Below are 20,362 nucleotides of genomic sequence, written 5' to 3'. Positions count from 1 at the left end.
ATACTCAGATACTGAAATATAGATGTATCTCTCAGCTTGTTTTTTTCAGAACAGCCGCTACGATCTTTTTTTCGTTTTTCTTTATCGATCTATTAAACTAGCAACCGCGATGAATAGGAAGCACAACATTGCGTTACTATCACATACGGACTGAAATAGTCTAAGTTAATAACTGGTGAAATACGTTAAATGTGATGTCGCAATATGTTCATAAATTTGTAATCTAATGTCTTTAGCTTTATTCAATAAGATTTTGCTGTAGAGTTGGGCCGTTTCTTAATGAGTTGTGCCAAATTGCATGTTTCAAATTCGATGACAAAATTCCTTTGCGGATACGCTTACAGGTTGACTTGAAAACGATCTACTGCATGCACGGATGTTACTGTCTACTGCATGTACGGTAGTTACTGCTTTGTTTACGATCGGTAGACACTGTATTAATACGTGTACTGCGGTGTTATGTCCCGATAAAGAAAGCGCAAGTGTTATTTCTGTCTGAATGAAACAAACTGTATAGAAACCATGCTGCTGTTAACAGGAGCGTAAATCTTGTTTGCGCTTCATCAGCTGGGTAGACATCTGCAGATGAGAAGATATTCTAATGATTCACCGGAAATACATAAAATCATGTTTATGAATTACTGGAAAGTGATCTGTATTGTATTTGTAGTGGGACTATACAAACTATACATCACTACTACAAAAAAATTATGACTGAAAAAACCTCCCTTGCTTTTCTGCAATAAAGAGCGCTTAATTTTAATGAAGCTCCATTGTGACTTATTTTAAGAGTAAAAATAAAACTACGAATATTCTTAGTAAGAACATTTAAGTTCAGTCGAAATGTGGCGCAAGATTTTGGCGGGAGTAACGTTTGGCTGGGGGTTATACAAGTGTGGGCTCTTAAGTAACACTAATTTGCTAACCAAAAACTTACAATTCCAGCAAACAAAGCAAAGGTAAGAATTCGCGCCCTATTTTTTCGATACATAAGAGGCAGTCAAGCGAAAACAAGGCAGATGGAAAATAAAGTAAGTAAACTCTTTATTATTTCAAACGCAGACATTTTTCCATGAAGGCAATGACGTCTTGTCTCACAAGGGGATAAATATAGTGACAGTTATGGCGATTACTTTTGAAATAATAAACAGTTTCCTTGCTTTTTTTCATCTCACAGTAACAAATAAAACTTCAAGGGAGTACCATAAAACATACAACAGAAACCCTAGCATAAGGTAGATATACGCATACCGTTTTACACATACCGTTCATAATAACTGCGTCCGCCCACTAAAACTAGCTTTATAAAGAGGACACTGAAAATAATCCTGCAACACCATACGCTAGTTCACCAGGTGGTACAACCACACCCAGTTACAACCAACACCTTAAGTAAAGACAGGGCGGACAACACTTACAAACATACATGATCTACTCTGTAATAACAAGGTAACATACAGTCAACTACAAGACACATAAACTGACAACTGAATCATTTAAAGCTTCTCTCTAGAATACAATCAGGCCACTCCATGACTTAGTCCAGCTTCATAAAATCAAGTGCAGTTATATAAGGCACTGTTCCAGCAACACAGATCCAACACCGGCCCCAGCCTGTTACGATAATTCAATTCCTGGTCACTCACTAATACTAACAAAAATCCAATGACGAACACGACACAAGTCACTCTTATCCTTGTTTTCCAATCGTCGTAGGGCGAACTTTCTTCCGCAGCTGCTTTCTGGCTCGTAGTTGTTATCCTCGGGGCATACAGAGGTAAATGCCGGCTGCTGCTGCTACAGCCCAGCGACGTCTCGTGTTACAGTCGGCCAGTCCCCCGAGCTCACTGTTCGATGTCCAACTGCTCTGCTGCCTCCACAATGTCCTCGACTCCAGGCGGGACTGTCCGGATTCCTCCAAGTTCCGCTTTCTCACCTGCTGTGGCTTGTCCACCCGATGCTGACAGTAGCTTCATGTCATCCGATTCCACGAAACCACTCTCACACCGACAGCACCCAAAACAGTCACTCCAACACAAAACGGGCTCGGCCGACCTGCCAAGTCTGCCCACGGAGGGCCGGAGCAGGCACCAATTCGATGTGGTCACTTCGACTGGGTACTTCAGACTGATCTTAGCTGTCGCCGTAGAACTGCACTCGTTTACATGCAGATGCACGTATCCTCTGTTACACCGTAACGCATGAACAGAGCTGGCGCAGAATACTGGCGGGAATTCAAACGTGCTGTGAATTTTACAGTATATAAACTATGTGTTTCAGTAAGAGATTACACCGAATTATGGAAAACGTATTGCATTTCACGTGCAGCATTTAGCATTTAGCATTTAGCATTTAGCATTTATTGGGTAACTGACACTAAATGCTTGAAATGGGTTTATAGCAAACGTCTCATTCACTAAATTTCTCTTCAGAGTTTTGTTCACTGATACCATTTTGTCATTTATTTAAGTGTTTATGGTTCCACTATAAAGGTAAATGATATTCAGTCTTTTCTTTCACAGTTACGTCTAGTTGTCATTATTGTGTGAGTGTTCGAATCGCTCTTATTAGAAGAAAGGTGTTACCTTCCTACAGTTATAGTGTTGAGGTGTTTTTTCTATGCTGTATTACCTTGAGTAGAGAATAACATCACATTTAAATCAATTTCACATCTTCGGACAGCTCATAGATTTTCAAGCCAATGCTCTTGAAATTTGGACATTACGTGCACGATTCTCAGAAGCTACAGGTATTAATCAATTGAAAATAATCACTGACTGTGGAAGACATACGGGATTTTGTCTACCATAATTATTACTGCTAAATGAAGGAAAAGTGGGTTTGGGTAACAGTTTTCGGGCTGGACTAATAGGTCTGTCGTGTGCCGCAGGAACATGTCTTCGAAGCGCAAGTCGCCGCCCACGAAGCTGCAGGAGGGCGGCTGCGGCGACGACGAGCCGTGCCCGCCCCTAGGCGCCTCCCACGCGTCCGCAGCGGCGGCGGCTGCGGCGGCGGCGGCGGGACTCTTGTGCGGCGGCGGCGGTGGCAGCGGCGGGGGCGGCAGCGACGGTGGCGGCTGCCTCACCGACGAGCTGGACGAGTGCTCGAGCAGCAGTGGCGCCGACGACGACGACGAAGACGGCGCACGCCTACGGCTGCACCACGGCCAAGCCGCCTCCTCCGTCTCCGGGGGCGGCGCGCCCCACGCCACCGGCGAGTCGTCCTCGGGGGCAGCGAGCGACGACGGCGAGGACGCTACGGGAAGCCGCAGCAAGAAGCAGCGCCTGACGGCCGGCTGCGCATCTCCTCAGGCGCATGCGCACTACGGTGCGGCTGTCAAGCCGCGCACCATGGACGACGTGCTCAAGAGGCTTACCTCCAAGATGCACATCCGCGAGGACAAGAGGCCCACGCCCGCCAGCACCCCTACCGGGCGGCCGCCCAGGTGAGTGACAAACAAAGTATGGTCCAGAGACGCCTGTATCAGGGTATTCAAGGATATTTTTAAGGAATATGCCCAGTCATATAAGGCTTCACATAAGAAAGCGATTAGTTTTGTGTAAAAGTCTTCAGACGCACTCGAAATATTCGTCTCAGTGTAATCATACTCCCCTCCATTAACAATATCCCTTAGAAACTCTCATTCCTTCAGCGCCCAATTAACAGGTCATGGATACAAAATGGTGACTCGAACTATTAACAGAAGAATGGAAAAAATTAGAAATTTGTGGTAAGGACTATGGGACCAAACTGCTGACGTCATCGGTCCCTAGGCTTACGCACTACTTAATCTAACTTAAACTAACTTACGCAAAGGACAACACACACATCCATGCCCGAGGGAGGACTCGAACCTCCGACGGGGGGAGCCACGCGAACCGTTATAAGGCGCCCTAGACCGTACGGCTACTACGCGCGGCTCAGAAGAATGGAAAAACTGGTAGAATTCGACATCGGAGAAGATCAGCTTGGGTTCCAGAGAGATATAGGAACACGGGAGGCAATACTGCCCTTCGGCTTGTCTTAGGTGATAGGTAAATAATGCCAAACCTACGTTCATAACATGTGTAGATTTAGTGAAAAAGTTTGACAATGTTGACTAGAATGCTCTCTTTCTGTTCTTGAAGGTAACAGGGATAAAATACAGGGAGCGGAAGACTAATCACAACTACAGAAACCAGATAATAGTTATTCGATTCCAATGCATGAAAAGGAAGCATGAATTGAGGAAGAAATGGGACAGGGTTTTATCTCCGATATTATTCAATCTTACACTAAGTAAGCAGTTACGAAAGCCAAAGAGACATTTTGAAAGCAAATAAAAGTCCAGGAAGAAAAAATGAAAACTTTAACGTTTACCGATGACCTTGTAGTTCTGTCAGAGATGCCAAAGGATTTGGAAGAATACTTGAACAAAATGGATAGCGTCTTGAAAAGAGCTTGTACGATGATTATCAACAAAACTAAATCAAGTGTAATAGAATGCAGACGATTCAAATGAGGCGATACTGAAAGATTTTGTTTGGGGAATGATTAACTAAAACTGGTAGATGAGTTTTTTACTATTTGGCCAGAAAGATAACTGACGATGACCGAAATATAGAAGAGATATAATAGAGACTGACATCAGAAAGAATAGCAAAAGTCTTAAAAGGGTTACTGGAGATATCTGTCCTTAATGAGCTTTGTACGTAAGTGAAACATGAACGATAAAAAGCTCCGGCAAGAAGAGAATAGGAGCTTTTGAAATCTACGGATGGTTAAGATAATATCGGATATCTAATGAAGAGATACTTAAAAAAATTGGGGAGAAAAGAAATTTATGGCACAACTTCACTATAAGATGGGTATGCTGATAGGACATACCTTTAGGCATAAAAAATAGTTAATTTGGTAATGAAGGGAAGTGAGGGAGGTGAATACAGCAGAGGGAGACAAAGATTTGAGTGAAGCAAGTAGGTTTAATCAGATGTAGACTGCATTAGTTATGCAATTGAGAAGAGGCTTGCACTGTATAGACTAGCGTGGAGAGCTGCTTCAAACATCTTCGAACTGGGGACCAAAACAAGGACAATTCTTAAAGAGTGTCTCCAGTTTTCCTCTGCATATAAAACGCCACTCTCGTGAATTCGCGTTTGCTGGATCAACATTACTGCCCAGCAAACCATTCGTATCCGACTGAGAACCAACACAAAACAGGGGCAAAACAAAGAAAGGACGGGATAACGGCATATACTTTAAGACATCTATGAACAATTCCCCGTGACAACAGAGGGAACTGTAGCGAGGAAAAATTTTAGGACGTTGAATGTAGGTCACGGGTGGTCCGTGACTGGTATCAAGGAAGAAATTTGTGGGAGAGATAGAGAGAGAGAGAGAGAGAGAGAGAGAGAGAGAGAGAGAGAGAGACGCTGCAGTATTTTGCAATGAAAGTTTTGTAAAATGTCGTAAGTAAAGAAACAATGTTCACGAGACGTGAATAAATCTTAATATCCGAAGATGGGGTGAAAGTGTAATGGATATACCTCAAAAACTCTTGTTTCGACGCATAATTTGTTAGCGTGGCGTGTCGGGGAAGAAGGGCCGTTCATATGGGTGCTTTTCCCATAAACATTAACGTCACGGACGCTATAGTTTTGACTTGATGCGTTAAGAGGCTGCTATTGCATCACATGACGGGCTGGCCCGCAAACGTAAATAAACATGTGAATCAGGCCCGCGTGTCATCAAAGGTAGCTCATGCCTGGTGTAGTTTGGGATAAAGAGAATGGCACAAGAGAGGAATTCGTGGTGGGCCGCATCAGCCAATTAGAAGACTGACATTCCCAAAAAATAATTTCTTTAGTGTCTCTGGTAAATGTGGAAGTATCACACATCGTTTTACATGGTCGCAAGACGGAAAGACCCTAGAAAGGGGCAACGGCGCGTTCGTACCATGAAGCGTACCTCTGCTTCGTGTGTTTATAGTGGCACATGGGCACCTCTACTAATCATCTCTTTCGTCATCTACTTGCTATAATTTGTTTTGCTGTAACTTGTAGGATATGATAAATGGTAAGTTCAACTCTCATCTCTTACTAAAATAACGAAAGCTTTGAGAGGTGCAAACAGCTGCTTAGTTCGCTAAGACGCTATTTAAATTAAGCAGCTGGGGGACTGAGATGCATACTGACAGCGAGAAGCACTTTTTATGTGAAGTGTGGTACATTTTTAGACATTCATTTTGATTTTGGAATGTAAATCATGTTATTCTTTCACAGATGTTGTATTCTTGTAGGCTTCTTTCGTTAACATTTAACGATTGACTATTCCCTTTTTTGCGCTAACACCTAAGAATAATGATACCGAATGGTATCAAATGTGTCGAATACGTAAACTCATTTTCGTACGACTTTGGTCCCTTGGGAGAAATTTCAGTAAGAGCAGCATTTCGTCGCTGGAAGCTGCTAACAAAACCTCTCGCACTGCCTCTTCCAGAGCGTCGTTTCTTCGTTTAATGTTTTACATCAATTTGACCTGCGGGAAAATATAAGAGATGTGTTACTGTAAGAAACGATCGAGTTAATTCAGAACGAGTACTTCAATGAATACCATCGGAAGAAAGCCGAAGAAGCTGTTTTTAAGAAAGTTGGGGAACTAATATTGCGTAGAGGCTGTGAAGGAATTGCAATATTTCGGTAGGACCGTAAATACATTGTAAGACTGATTACGACACGCATAAAAGCGTACACTTAATTTCATCTTACGGTATAAGTTAGTGGAAGAGTAAAAGCGATTGGCAAATATCAGCAAGTGCTCTGCTGCGTGTACTGCCCAGTAATTTACTTTTGATATTCGTAGACGCAATCACGGATGCAGCAGTAATTCACTGTCTTTTATTTAGTCTAAGTCTCAGACGCTCGTCGTAGACACGATGATATTCCAGACGTCAACAGCTATGCACGCTTCCTCGTCTCGCCAGTATACTAGTACTGACTGCTTGAGAAATTTTGTTCCAACAGAAATAAGATAATAGTCGTTCTGCGCTCAGACTAGAAATACTGCAATGCTTTTCTTATTATGTACTAACACCCTATAACGCACAGTTTCAACGAATATGACGCAAGCGCTCTGACGTGTCTTTGCCGAAAACGGTAATCCATGTACGAGATATGGAGGACCAAGGGAAGAATTACATCAAAACGGTACGTGAAAAACCAAGCGTGGTTCCTTTCAAATATGATTGAATTCTATTATTGTTCCACTTTATCTGTAGAAATGCATGAAACTACTTCAATATCTTACTTCTCCGATAAAAGAGAAAGGCAGTTCTCTTGTGGGCGGAAACAGTGTTAGTAGCTGACTAGCACCCAAAGAAAGTTCAGTCTGATGTAATTAGTTGTCAGAATCCGACAGAGAGAGTAAACACAAGCTTAATGCATGGTAATGATACTGAGTCAATTAATGAGATGAAGCTTGGTTATATATTCCGGATAGCGGCACGTACTTTTCCGTAAACACCTGCATACTTGCTTCCGAAATAAGCTACACTATTTCTGAAAGAGACGATTGCTCTTCTTTACGTTCGGAATGTCTTGCTATCAGATGACAAATTAGTGCCATCTGGGCTCTTGGAAAGGAGTTCAAGTAATTTTCTTAAATAGATGACTGGATCAGCGAAAGTGATGAAATGTAAAATGCACGGTCATCGTTGTAGTGGCACAAATAACAGACAAAGACAGTCATGTCTCGAGTACAAAAATTTTCAAATTAATATTCACAGTTTACCCTGAGAATACTCGAATATGAATTTTATGTTATCCTTATAAATATGACGACATAAAAATGAAATTAAACGACCTAATTTTATCGCTAATTTACCACATGGGCAAACCTTTGACATTCCGCCTTGAGCTTTCATCATAGCGTCTAGAAGAAGAGGTACAGGCACGTGACAAATTTCCGCAGGCCTGCTCCTAGGCGGGACTACTGTAGCTTAGCGCTGGGCGAGGAACGTTGCAATACATCTAGTAGTCGGATCTTACACAATTTTAAAACGCTTTATTTGACGATATTAAGACAAAATAAGTGAAATATGCCATCTGCATTGAATCATAATACGTTGACATCCTTTAAGGCAGTTATGAAACATCGGGTCACGAATAATAACCAAATAATTTATACTGGCGAAGATCGAAATACGGTTTAACATGCAAAAAAATCATTTATAGGGGTGCATAGCAATCAATAATAGAGACTAAAAGACAATATCATCTCACCCATATAATTTGTAGCTGTTAGTTGTCGGAAATTTTGGAAAGTTTGCCTGATGACTTCGCGGTCTTTGCTGACAAGAGCTCTTTGCTGATTTCTTTCGTGCGAAAGAAAAAGTGTCACTTCATGAAACGGAAATTTAATTTGCCAGCAATGTCAAGTTTAAGTTCCAACAACATCTGAAATCACATTTTCCTAAAACAATTTCGTCATTTCTGTCCAGACACTCTTAAAATACACCAGCCCATATATTTGAGGCGGAAGACAGTTTATTTTCAATAATTACTTCTACCTGTAAAAGAATGTTGAAAACGCTTTCGGGTGGATAAGTCAAATAAGAAAGGCCATTTATTGAGCTGAAGTCCTTTATGGCGATGAAGGTTGCAACTTTTGTGTCAGAAGGCATTTCATTCACAAGGGTTTGAGCACACTTCACACAGCTGCTCTGTTTATTAAGCTTTTTGACAATGTAACCTGCTATGTGATAAACTAAACATAGTTTTGGAAAATTGTCTTTATACGGAGTAGGAAGATCATTCTCCCAGAACGCTATCACCATTTTCTCCTTAATTCTGTCCTCAGCAGATAAGTTAGTGCGTTTGTTTCGTACCTCCATTTCTTTAGCACGTAAACGCATCTTAATTCGGTTCACAGTTCCCGGAAGCGCATACAGCCATCTTCACGAGAGCATACACGCATTGTAACACATGTAAATGCACAAAATCTACAGTTGATGGATGGTTGTCACAGCTTATAGACCTCAAAATTCCAATATGACGATCCAGGGGGTCTTGGTTGAATTTTCCTGTCATTACGTACTTACAGCCTTTGGACCATAAATACTGAGAAACTTCCAATATACTCTTTAGCGTGACAAAGATTCCATTGTTCTGTTTGAAAAAATGTGTTGTTTCTTGAGCAAATGGTTTCGTAAAAGTCAATTAATATTTTGTCTGACGGGGAATCTTTGTAGAGTGAATTATATGGTATTCTAGAGTCGAGCGCACCTGATATAGCAAGGTATTCGTATCTCTCACGAATAGTTCCGTATTTTCATTGCCGCTAAATTCTCGGGATTTGTTTTGCGAAAAAAAGTCTACAAACACACACGAAAATATTACTTCACTGTTACATTTTGATAAAAAAAATTTTTAACATCACGCAACAATTCTAAATGTATGTTACGAGCCGCACTGTTAGAATTCTACTTCAGCCAGCAACAAGCGATCGCTGCGTCGTCTGTTTGTCAGCGCAGCAACTACCGTTACAAAAGATAACATGAAAGCAGAAGTAACGGCACTTCTCCTTCTAAAGAGCTATGCTTTTACATTGAGCCATAATTGAGCGTATCGGCAGGTGTTCCCCATAAAATGAACATGCGCACTTCGGTATTTATTTGCTCTGAAAATTAGCCAATAACACAACGTCAATAACGACAGCGCGGACGTCAGAAGACTACACTTCAAACTTTTTATACGTTTTGATTTTTATTCATTGATACGCTTTCCAAATTCTAGTTAATCGTTACATATATTCCTTCGATACTTTTGGTATCTGGGAAATGCAAAGTATTTTTGAACAGATAGACAACTTATCCTTCACCTAGACGACAAACTGCTGTTGAATTTCAGTGGCATACAACTTTGTAGTCCGTGAAAGCCTAGTTGTGGTCCCCGTCCCCGCTAATTTTCGTATTAACGCAAAGCTAACAAGGCCTTGGTGTGACGTTCAACATTTAGTATGAATCGAAGGTGAAGGTGGAATATGTCTCACCGTGTCTCGAACAAGTCCGTCTCGCATCTCTAAGAACTCAGTAAATTAACTATAATCAAATCCAGTACAGTACTTCAGTACCTCGTGGTTTTTGGTAGCCTTGCGTGGGCGTTTTTCTTCGCCACACTTCGGACGTTTCCTCGCTGAAGCTGATACCATGTGTTTACTATTATACTGAATTTTTATTCAAGTGGTGAATATGTTGGATGAGAGACTGTTTTAACCTTACTCTTACTCCATAGTATACACCACGGATCTGTGTATTCCAAAAAATTCAGATGTTTCAAAAAATTTGGTCGCAAATAATAAAAGGAGACTGACACCACGACCTGTGTATGACGTCTCAGCATTTAACAAGTATTTCCTACTGCTTTTTAAATATTTCTTCTTACACCACAGTCGTTATCTCCACAAGTATTCTGAAGAGAGGTTGGTCACCCAGTGACTCACTGAGTACCTTTGCATGACGTTCTTTGCATCATCAGCGACGCAACTTCCGTAATCAGGTTTTGCAATTTTTACCTCTGAATGAAAAATGGGACACTATAGTAAAGTACCACGAATTTGTCTACATACTATTGCGAATAGAAAAATTAGTGTTAGGGAAAATTGTATTTGAGTAATGATGCTTTCCGAAATTAAACCGCTTCTACATAATTTGACGCTAGGTTCCAAGAACGCCGTCTGTGACGAAAAAAGATGTCCCCAATTACGTAAATCATGTCGAGTCATTTATCTGTTAATGCGTCACCCATATTCGTCAGCAGCTTTAGAGATTGTGGTTACATAAAGACATGACAACGACTGAGACAGTCTAGGGAAAATTCAAAATATTTTCTACAAACACAACAATAATTCTGCAAGATTGCTGTTCCATAGCTTTCATTGGGGTTTTAAGCAGACGTTGGTTTTCTTTGGAGCTTTAAGCAGAAGTTGTGTCTTTACTGTTTAATCCTCGTGCACACTTCCGAAAAGGACAATGCCTCGTCGGAAGAGTATAGCTCTAATTTCGCCATTTGCGTCTTGCTTCTCCCTAAGAATTAATATTTTGATGGGCGTAGGTTTGTCTCCACTCACGGCCTCTCGTAGATTTAAGTTACTTTTTTTCAAGTTGTGAAGTGGCATTAAATTCCTGGAATTCTACCTGCTCTTTTTCGGTCGCTGTAGTGAATAGTGTCAGTGTATGGATATAAAAGCCTTGCTATGTGGCTTATTTATCGAGGTTCATATACGATATGGAGCTGGGGCTGATTGACAATGTCTCCAGCCATAGATTTGTGGTAGGACCGTTATCCAAAGAGATATGCATATGGTGGTAAATGGCTTAACAGGCTGCGAGGCTAGGGAGTCAGTCAATCATATTGTCCGGAGGAAGTGTGAAGGACATTTCCACACTCATAAATGCTTGCTTTATAACTGACAAAGGAAGATGTAAAATTTTTGAAGTTCGCATTTAGATCATAACAGTTGTTTCATACGCCGCGAGTACATTATTCATTTAGAAAACGTCGTTGCCCTTCGTTTAATTTGGAATTCCACAGTCGATGCGCTGAGACACGTTTCCATGAGTTCCTTGATATAAATTATACCTTTTTTGTTTTCACAGATATCAATTTTTTTTTAAGAAAAGACTTTTGACATAAACGTTAGTTTCTTGGGTTAACTACGTAGCAGCGACTTTCAACTTACTCCAGCCCCCTCCCCCCCCTCCCCAACTCCATCTCTCTCTCTCTGTCTATCTATCTATCTATCTCTACCTCTCTCTCATTTGTCTTATGTCATCATTATTCAGGGAAAACACATAGAATGTAAATTACTTCGGCAGTAAGCAATAAGCCAGCTACCTCCACCCTTCTTTTGTAGAGCGTTACTGATAAGTCCTTGTCCGACGGACAGTACTATCGTCATATGAGTTGCCGAAGCCAAACATGTAATATTTCGCATTATATACCTGGTTTCGAACGATCTCGTTACAGTTTCTCATTCAAGTGTTCTAGATATACTTTATAGCATTAGACATAGCGTGCGGAAATAAGGTGGTGGCAGATGACTATTGCAGTTGACGTGTGGCAGCCGCGTAGCCGGACGGTTTTTTTGCCTGCCCTCAAGTAAGTCTGTTAGGAATATCACGAAGAGCCAGCCGGCTGCGTCTTCAGTTGGTCTGCGGCAGTGGATGCCAGACCTCGGCCACTTGGTTCAAAGTGCGCAGACGACGCCATATCGGAGATCCTGACAGCGGCGAATCAAGGCCTGCGATAAATATAGCGAACTGGCCTGCAACAAAATAAGTCGTGCGCCGCAGATAAGGCTTCATTTACAACGGCAGCTCAGCTCGCAGCGGCCGCCAGCCATCAGCATAAGTAGGCTAGCGCTTCGTCTCCCCCCTCCCTCCTCAAGGCGATAGAAGGACGCGCTAGCATCGCACCGTCACCTTTCTCTGCGGTCATTCATTACTGGTTCCCTTAATTAGAGGCGCCCTCCGATGCTCGCGCTGATATCTGCGACCTAAACTGCGATTGCCCTGCGCCTACCATATGCTTTCTAGTAGTCTAGTTCTTGACCTGCAAACAGCGTTAGCACTGGCGTCAGACGATTTCGAGAAGCCCCCACTATCGGCGACGAATTGGTGCCCCAAGAGTGTTTGGTGCATTCTCTAAACATTTTAATAATGAGACGGGCTTATATTGTGCCATCGGTCTTCTGACTTGTTTGTTGCAGCCCGCCGCGAATTCCTCTTCTGTGCCAACCTCTTCATCTCAGAGTAGCACTTGGACCCGTAATCCTTAATTATTTGTCAGATATAGTCAAATCTCTGTATTTCAGTCAACAGATCCAATTCTTCCTCGGTTTCACTGAGATAGCAATGTCATCAGCGAATTTTATCTTTGATATCCTTTGATCTTGAATTTTAATCTCACTGCTGAAAGATTCTGTAGTCTAATAAAGAAACAAATTAAAAGTACGGTTCATAAATATGGATCTTATGGAAATGCGTCAGATTCTGGGGATAGTCATTGAATAAATGTCTCTCACTGTTAAATAAACCCAACGCTGTGGAAGTTAGCCGTTTGCAACCTGGACACCTCAAATACTAAACAAGGGAACAACGTACTCTACAAATGACGATACGGGAAGGGGAATGTATTATGCTGTTTGGTTATTAGAATTAATTTTTTTTTACCAACTGTGTTACCTTTTAACGAAACGATGTGCGGTATTTTAACGTATTTACCTGGTAACATTGGTAAAACTGTGGTTATCCGTTAGTCCTGGTCATCACAGTTAGCACCTTTTGCGCCATTTTTGGTTCAAATGGCTCTGAGCACTATTGGACTTAACATATGAGGTCATCAGTCCCCGAGAACTTAGAACTACTTAAACCTAACTAACCTAAGGACATCACACTTATCCATGTCCGAGGCAGGAGTCGAATATGATTCTCACTGGAGATAAATTTTCATTTATTTATTTCATATTTATTTTCCTGTCCAAGCCCCAAAAACGTTACAGCTTGGATGCAAATTTTATCTCATTTCGGATTCATAAGAGGACTAATTTATATTGTGGTTGCAGACAATTTGTTGTTATACATATGACATGGTCGCAATCACATCTTTTTTCGAAATGTTATTCAATTGGAAGTGGAGTAACAACTCAAAAACCAATTTATGCAGCAATAAAGGTGTTGTGTAATACACTCTATCAGAGTACTGAAACGGTCGATGACACTATCTACTCAAAGGTATCTGGACACGTGTTAGTAGACATTAATATGGAGTATTTTCACACTTCAGCTTTATGACAACTTCAGCACTGCTGGAAACACTTTCAATGAGGTGTCTGAATGTCTGTGACGGAATGACAGCCCATTCTTCCTCGACAGCCGAAACAAGAGAGGGTAGCGATGTCGGATGCTGGGTTCTGGGGTCTGGGGCGAAGTCGACTTCCTAACTCATCCCAAAGATGTTCCATTTGGTTCATGTAAGGACCCTTGGAAGGTCAGTCCATTTCAGGAGTGTTACCGTGCACAAACCGCTGCCTCACAGATGCTGCTTCACGACAGCGTGTATTGTCATGCTGACGCAGTCATCGGCTCCTGACTGTTACTCTATTGTACGCGGTGTACAGTGCTGTAAAATATGTTCATATCCTTCCAAATTTAGCGTTTTTTCAAGCACAATAACGAGACCTCACCCTAATCACGAAAATCACCATAACACTTCTTCCGTACTTCACTGTTGGTACTGCAGATGATGGCAAGTAATGTCTTCCAGGCATTCACCAAACCCAAATCCTTCCATCACATTGCCAAAGAATATAGCGTTACTCATTACTACAAATCATTCTTTACAGTCATGCACTTTCCTTGGCATCGTTCTTTACACCAATGTGTAGCGTATAAGGAGCTGCTCGACCGTTGTACCCTACTGTTTGTAATTCCCTACGCACAGTCATTCTGCTAGGTGGAGTGCTGGCAGCGCGTTGGAACTCAAGAATGACTCCTTCCTTTGATTTCGTACGATTTTTTATAGCCACCGTCAACAGTGCTAGACGATCCTTGCCTTTCAGTACATGTGGTCTGCCTACTCACCGTTTACCTGTGGTTGTTCCTTCGCGTTTCACAATCACATCACCATCATTCGACTTGGGCAAGCGCGGATACGTTGAGCGCATCTGTAAATACCACCGTGCAAACGCCACTTGTGGAGCAAAATCATCTTTGTTCAGCAAATGCACGTGCTGTGTGTGACACTAGTTGTCTCGGACGATCCGCCAGATGCTACTGTGGGAGATCCCAATTTCCGTTAATGTATGGGCCAGCATCGTCGGCTATCACCTCGTCGGGTCGTACTTGTTGCCCCAACGTTTGAAGGGTGCAACCTACCTCATCTTTCTTAAGCAAGTATTTCCGCAGCTCTTGGACGACGCACACGTATCCGCCGCGATGTGTTCTGCAATATGGTTTCCGCATGACAGGGCCCCCACACATAACAGCTTTAATGTGTGTTGCTACCTGAATGCAGCGCTTCCTCAACATTGGATTGGCAGGAGTTGTCGGGTGCCTGGTCAGCTAGATCGCCGGACCTCGCTTGCCTTGACTACTTCCTCTGGCAATACGTCAGACACTGGTGTAAGAAACCCCCTGTCGGGGCTGAAGAACTAGCACGCATCGTGGCAACTGCTAGGGAGGTTCAAGCCACGCCCGATACTTTCCAGAACATTAGTTCTTCTATGCGCCGGAGATGTGAGTCCTGCATCACGGTCCGTGGACGTAATTTCGAACACATTCTCTGATGACGATTCATGTCTGTTTTTGTTCCTCTCTCTTGGCGTCTGCTGAACTACGGGAGTTCTCACCCTGTTCGTATCTTTCCTTTCTTGTGTTTTGTATCGTCACTACTGCGCCAGGAAAGCGTTTTCGATGTGCCTTGTTATGTGACGTCCCATCGTCTAGATGTACTCTATGTCTCTTGAAAGTTTGTAACCGCTATGCTGAGGCGCCGTGTACATAATTTTTTCATTTAGCTATAATTAATAACGCATTTCAGTACCAAAATTTAATTAGTTTCATGCGATTAGTAATTAAAACTAAAAGGTATTATTTTTACTATAAGGTATTAATCAGTATTTTTTATTAACATTTTCACGTAAAAGTTTTTGAGTATTGCTTTGGGAAACTGGTATGTGGGCACTCAGCTCGAAATTCTAATACTAAGGAGAAAATACAGAAGGCCGCGGCCGTCAGGAACGAGCACCCTCTCGTAGTTGTCTGGCGGTTCCGCTGTCCCCTACCCGTGCTCCGCAGCGGCGTTTGTGTCCCCCAGACTGCCCCTGTCACGGCGGAGTCGCAGTCTCGCCGCCGACGGCAGTCAAGGACCCCAAGGACTCAGAGGCGCGCCGGCAGCCTTAATGACGACCCGCGCCGATCAATTGTTGGCCGCAGCTTAGCGGCGTGCCGCGCCGCGACAGCAGGTGCTTCAGATAACCCGAGCACCTCTCCCGCCTCGAGAGCTGCGAGCCGGTGTTGTTTCGACGTCACGTTGAAGATGGCACGCCAGCAGGAGTGTTCGATACTTGGGCGCTCTTCACAATTATAGAAAGGGTACTGCAGTGGTCTCCCCATGCAACAGTATTATCTTACCGCAACCTCCGCTGAGATCAGTGATTGAAAACAAAGGTAAAAGCCGTCGGTAGAAATAATATATATTTTTTTAAACTGATAATCGTTTAACAATTATCAGACACGATCCAGTAGGAAGAAACGAAACAAATGTTAAAGCTGTGCTGCATCTGAGGAGACATGGCTGTGAACATGTAATACTTTCATCAACAATATAATAAGTGGATAAAATAAATTATTGTTATTTCCTCAGTTTTATTCCGAACTACAAGATGTGAGGCTTAAAATATTTCTATGGATGTAGAGAGAAGGCAGCTACAGTTCGAATGAAATTACACGCATTATGCCCCAAATGACGCCACCGAAAATAAACGTCCATTTAAAATTCATCTCGCAGATAAACTGTTGCAATAATTAAACTACCACAGATAAATCATTTCTAACATTGCTTTACTTAATGTTATCCAATTCTGACATAACACCCCATCGTCCTAGGTGTTATAGACAAAGGGTAATGTTTTCTAAAACTCTGGAGTGAAAATGCAGGTCTCCTTAAGAAAATGTGCCAATGTTACTACAATACCATAAAAAAGCAACAATTTTTTTCGGTGGATGTGCGTTGTGCGCAGTCATCAGTCCGAAGACAGGTTTGTTGTTGCTGTTCACTCAAATGCTTCTTGCACAGATATTTTAATACGTACTTAGCTATTGCATCCTACACTAATTTGAACCTGCCTTCTGTATTTGAGTTCTTGTCTCGCTGTACAGTTTTAGCCCCGACACGTAACTATTACTCGATGCATCGGGATGTCCCTCAACCTAACCCTTCTTGTAGTTAAGTTGAGCCATAAAACTCTTTTCTCCCTGATTCGATTCGGCACTTCTTCATTGGATATATGATCTACCCATCCAATCATTTGCACTCTTCTGTAACATAAGTATTTAAAAACTTCTGTTCTCTTCTTGTCATTAACATTTGTCATCCATGTTTCACTCCCATACAACTCTACACTTCAAAAAAACACTATCATAAAAGACTTCCAACCACTTAAAATTACCTAAAATGTTGTGACATTCTCGTTTTCACTAAAATTTTTCTCACTAGTCCTAATCTATATTCCATATCCTCCCTATTTCTGCTTCCTTCAGTTATTTTGCTGCCCAAATAGCAAAACTCGTTTACTACTTTCAGCTTGTAATTTTCTTTTTCGCCTGATTTATTTGTACTCCCTCCATTGCCCTGTTTTACTTACACTGATGCTCATCTTATAACATCTTTCCAGGACACTACCCATTCCGTTTCACTTATTATCTTTCATCTGACATGCTTACAATGTCACTGAGAAACTTAAATTTTTAATTCTGCTTTCTGAACTTTAATTACTATTTCAAGTTTCTGTATATATTTCCCAGACAATTTCATAATTTCAAAATGTGTATTCGAACATCATTGTCAAAAAGCTTTATATGAATATACAAACGCTATAAATATGGGTTTGGCTTTCTTCCACCTTTCATCTAAGATAAGTCCAAGGATCAGTATCGCTTCATTTCTACATTTCTTTGTAACCAAAACTACTCGTAATATTTTCCCAATCGAGTTCTAGCAGTCGTCCCATCCTGCTCTCGATATTTCATTTTACAATTTTAGAACCATGAGTTATTAAACGTGTTTGGTACAATGATATATGAAATTGCACGTATCGTATAAAAAAGGAACTATTTCTCCCGTCGTGTTAGTGCGCGTCTGTTTCTACATTTTGATCCATTTCCTTGGGTTTTAATAGGTGTCACAAAACTGTGTGGCAATGGACAAGCACTCTTCTACATACCTACTTCTGCGTTCCGTCGGCGTTACCGTTCTTTTTACCTTCCAGCGGACCCCAGCAACAGATCTGCTCTGAAATAGTTCGCTACCACTCAGTCGATCGATTTCGAGGAAATTTAATACAGTGTAATGACACAGATCAAGGTACAAAAAGAATCGCGCAGTAAAACACCGATTCAAATAATTCATTTAGTAAAGTGAGGAGTCTCATTTCGATTTTATCAACGTGAAATGATGTCCTTAACAAACTGAACTAAAAGGGGCAAAAACCTTTTACAGCAATTACCACAACTTTCTCGTCCAATTGCCGGCCGGAGTGGCCGCGCGGTTCAAGGCGCTACAGTCTGGAGCCGAGCGACCGCTACGGTCGCAGGTTCTAATCCTGCCTCGGGCATGGATGTGTGTGATGTCTTTAGGTTGGTTAGGTTTAATTAGTTCTAAGTTCTAGGCGACTGATGACCTCAGAAGTTAAGTCGCATAGTGCTCAGAGCCATTTTTTTTCTCGTCCAATTCAAAGTGTATTTTGTTCCAGGGGCGGTGAAATAAGACATAGGGTGCACTGTCAGATATCTGTCGTTTACAAAGGAGACGACGAAATAATAAAACACAGCGATGGTTGCAAATATTTTTTTATCTCTAAGAACAACAGTTAACACTTCTGTCCAGTATTGGAATTGAAGTGCATCATAGTCTGAGCTGCGTCGGATGTAAATTTCAGTGGTGAGTGTGTTTCACGATTTGAAACGAAGACTTTCTTGACGAAAAATATCCATAGTATGATGCTGTGTAAATTTATTAAGATATTTTAATAGTAGTGTATATCGGAATAGTATGGATATTAATTCTAAATACTGACCAACGATGATGGAAAGTTGCTTGTTTGTGCACCGAGAGCTTTTGAGAAAGGTGTATTTCAATATTTTATGGATAACACGCCACTTACAATATGCACAAACAATAGTGAGGAAAGATGTTTGTCCATCCAATTCCTCGTTTGTGTTTTCACAACCGAATGAACCACTTCATCTTGACACAGGAAGCTGTAGTGGTCGGATCAGACCATTATTGACATATGGAGCTGACGATAGAAATACACGAGCAAACATGCCGGAACGGTATTCCTTCCCTCTTTCCTCAGTTTTTCTTTGCTGAAATCCCAAACGGCAATAGCCTTTTGCGAGTTCTCGCACGATCATTCCTTGCGCAAACTAATAGGCTACAAAGTGCGTATCCGGGGCAGATAAACATGTTAATACAGCCTGTGCGGGTCACGCGGGCGAGAGGGCAGTCAACAACGCGAATAGGCGGATCACATCTCTGCGAATAACCCAGGTCCAGCCGCCTGGAGAAACTGCGAGATCGTGCTTTAGACAGAGCATTACCCATTGCTAGATGTCACACAGCATTTTATTACCATTATTTTACGAGGCAACATGACAGATCACTTTCACGGTAAATGGCTGCCGGCCACTGTGGCCGAGCGGTTCAAGGCGCTTCAGTCCGGAACCGCACGACTGCTACGGTCGCAGGTTCGAATCCTGCCTCGGGCATGGATGTATGTGATGTCCTTAGGTTGGTTAGGTTTAAGTAGTTCTAAGTTCTAGGGGACTGATGACCTCAGATGCTAAGTTCCATAGTGCTCAGAGCCATTTGAACCATTTGGTAATGCCCGTGAATACTTTGAGCATCATCTCACCATTAGTACCCCGTAATGTGCATTATCTCGCTAACATTTTTCTGTGGCAGACGATCATACTTTCTCGATTCGGCGTTTCTGTTGCCTTGGCTGAATGGGAAAATATTTTAATCGTTATTTTGACGGTGTGAGTGACGACTCTACTGCCGACGTATACCTCCATCGTGAAATCTAGATTTGTATAGGGTGTACCAAAATGGTACGGTCAATATTTATGTGGACATGGGTACGGGAAGGTCTTATTTTCATGTTAGAACTTTTTTCTGCAGTTCATATTGTTAGATGATAACCGAACAAGTTGTCTTACAAGCATACCTTGTAATTGTTCTCTTCCGCGTTCGACGCTCCAGATCAATGACGAATGATTTTCACCGGTTATTACACTTCAATAGTTATAACTTTTTACCAGTCGCATTTGTTATATATTGTTGCTTCTCTTGGAATTCAAACAGGTCTTCTGCTTTGTCTCGCTAAAACCTGTAGCGCTACAGACCTATAGAACACTAGTATATCATCCGCTAGCTGCTTCGTTTCTCTTGTTGTCACTGAACGCCAGTATTCGAGCCATATTGGAGAACACTCCAGCTGTTGGAAACAAGACAGGTCCATCTCCTCCGAAAAACTCTTCAGTTGTATCACGGTCTAGTGACACGATAACCATCTAGTAATGAAAGGGGGAGGATAATAAAAC

General features: G+C 41.9%; 1 protein-coding gene and 1 long non-coding RNA gene across 2 annotated transcripts in view; both read left to right on the top strand.

The window, feature by feature from the left end:
- Positions 1–2,968, top strand: part of LOC126412156 (uncharacterized) — a 609,166-nt gene extending 606,198 nt beyond the window's left edge. The window contains exon 3 of the long non-coding RNA XR_007575235.1: positions 2,891–2,968. This is a non-coding gene — a long non-coding RNA (uncharacterized LOC126412156). The remainder of the gene's footprint in view (positions 1–2,890) is intronic.
- Positions 2,969–3,219: 251 nt separating this feature from the next.
- Positions 3,220–20,362, top strand: part of LOC126412155 (transcription factor SOX-5-like) — a 264,433-nt gene continuing 247,290 nt past the window's right edge. Inside the window, exon 1 of the mRNA XM_050081615.1 lies at positions 3,220–3,445. Within this exon, the coding sequence (XP_049937572.1) occupies positions 3,351–3,445 (95 nt within the window). The 5' untranslated portion in view covers positions 3,220–3,350. The remainder of the gene's footprint in view (positions 3,446–20,362) is intronic.

This window comes from Schistocerca serialis, chromosome 7 (assembly GCF_023864345.2).
Source record: "Schistocerca serialis cubense isolate TAMUIC-IGC-003099 chromosome 7, iqSchSeri2.2, whole genome shotgun sequence".
Classification (NCBI taxonomy): Eukaryota; Metazoa; Arthropoda; class Insecta; order Orthoptera; family Acrididae; genus Schistocerca; species Schistocerca serialis.
The sequence above is the reverse complement of the archived record's forward strand: the minus strand, read 5'-3'. Positions and strand labels throughout refer to the sequence as shown.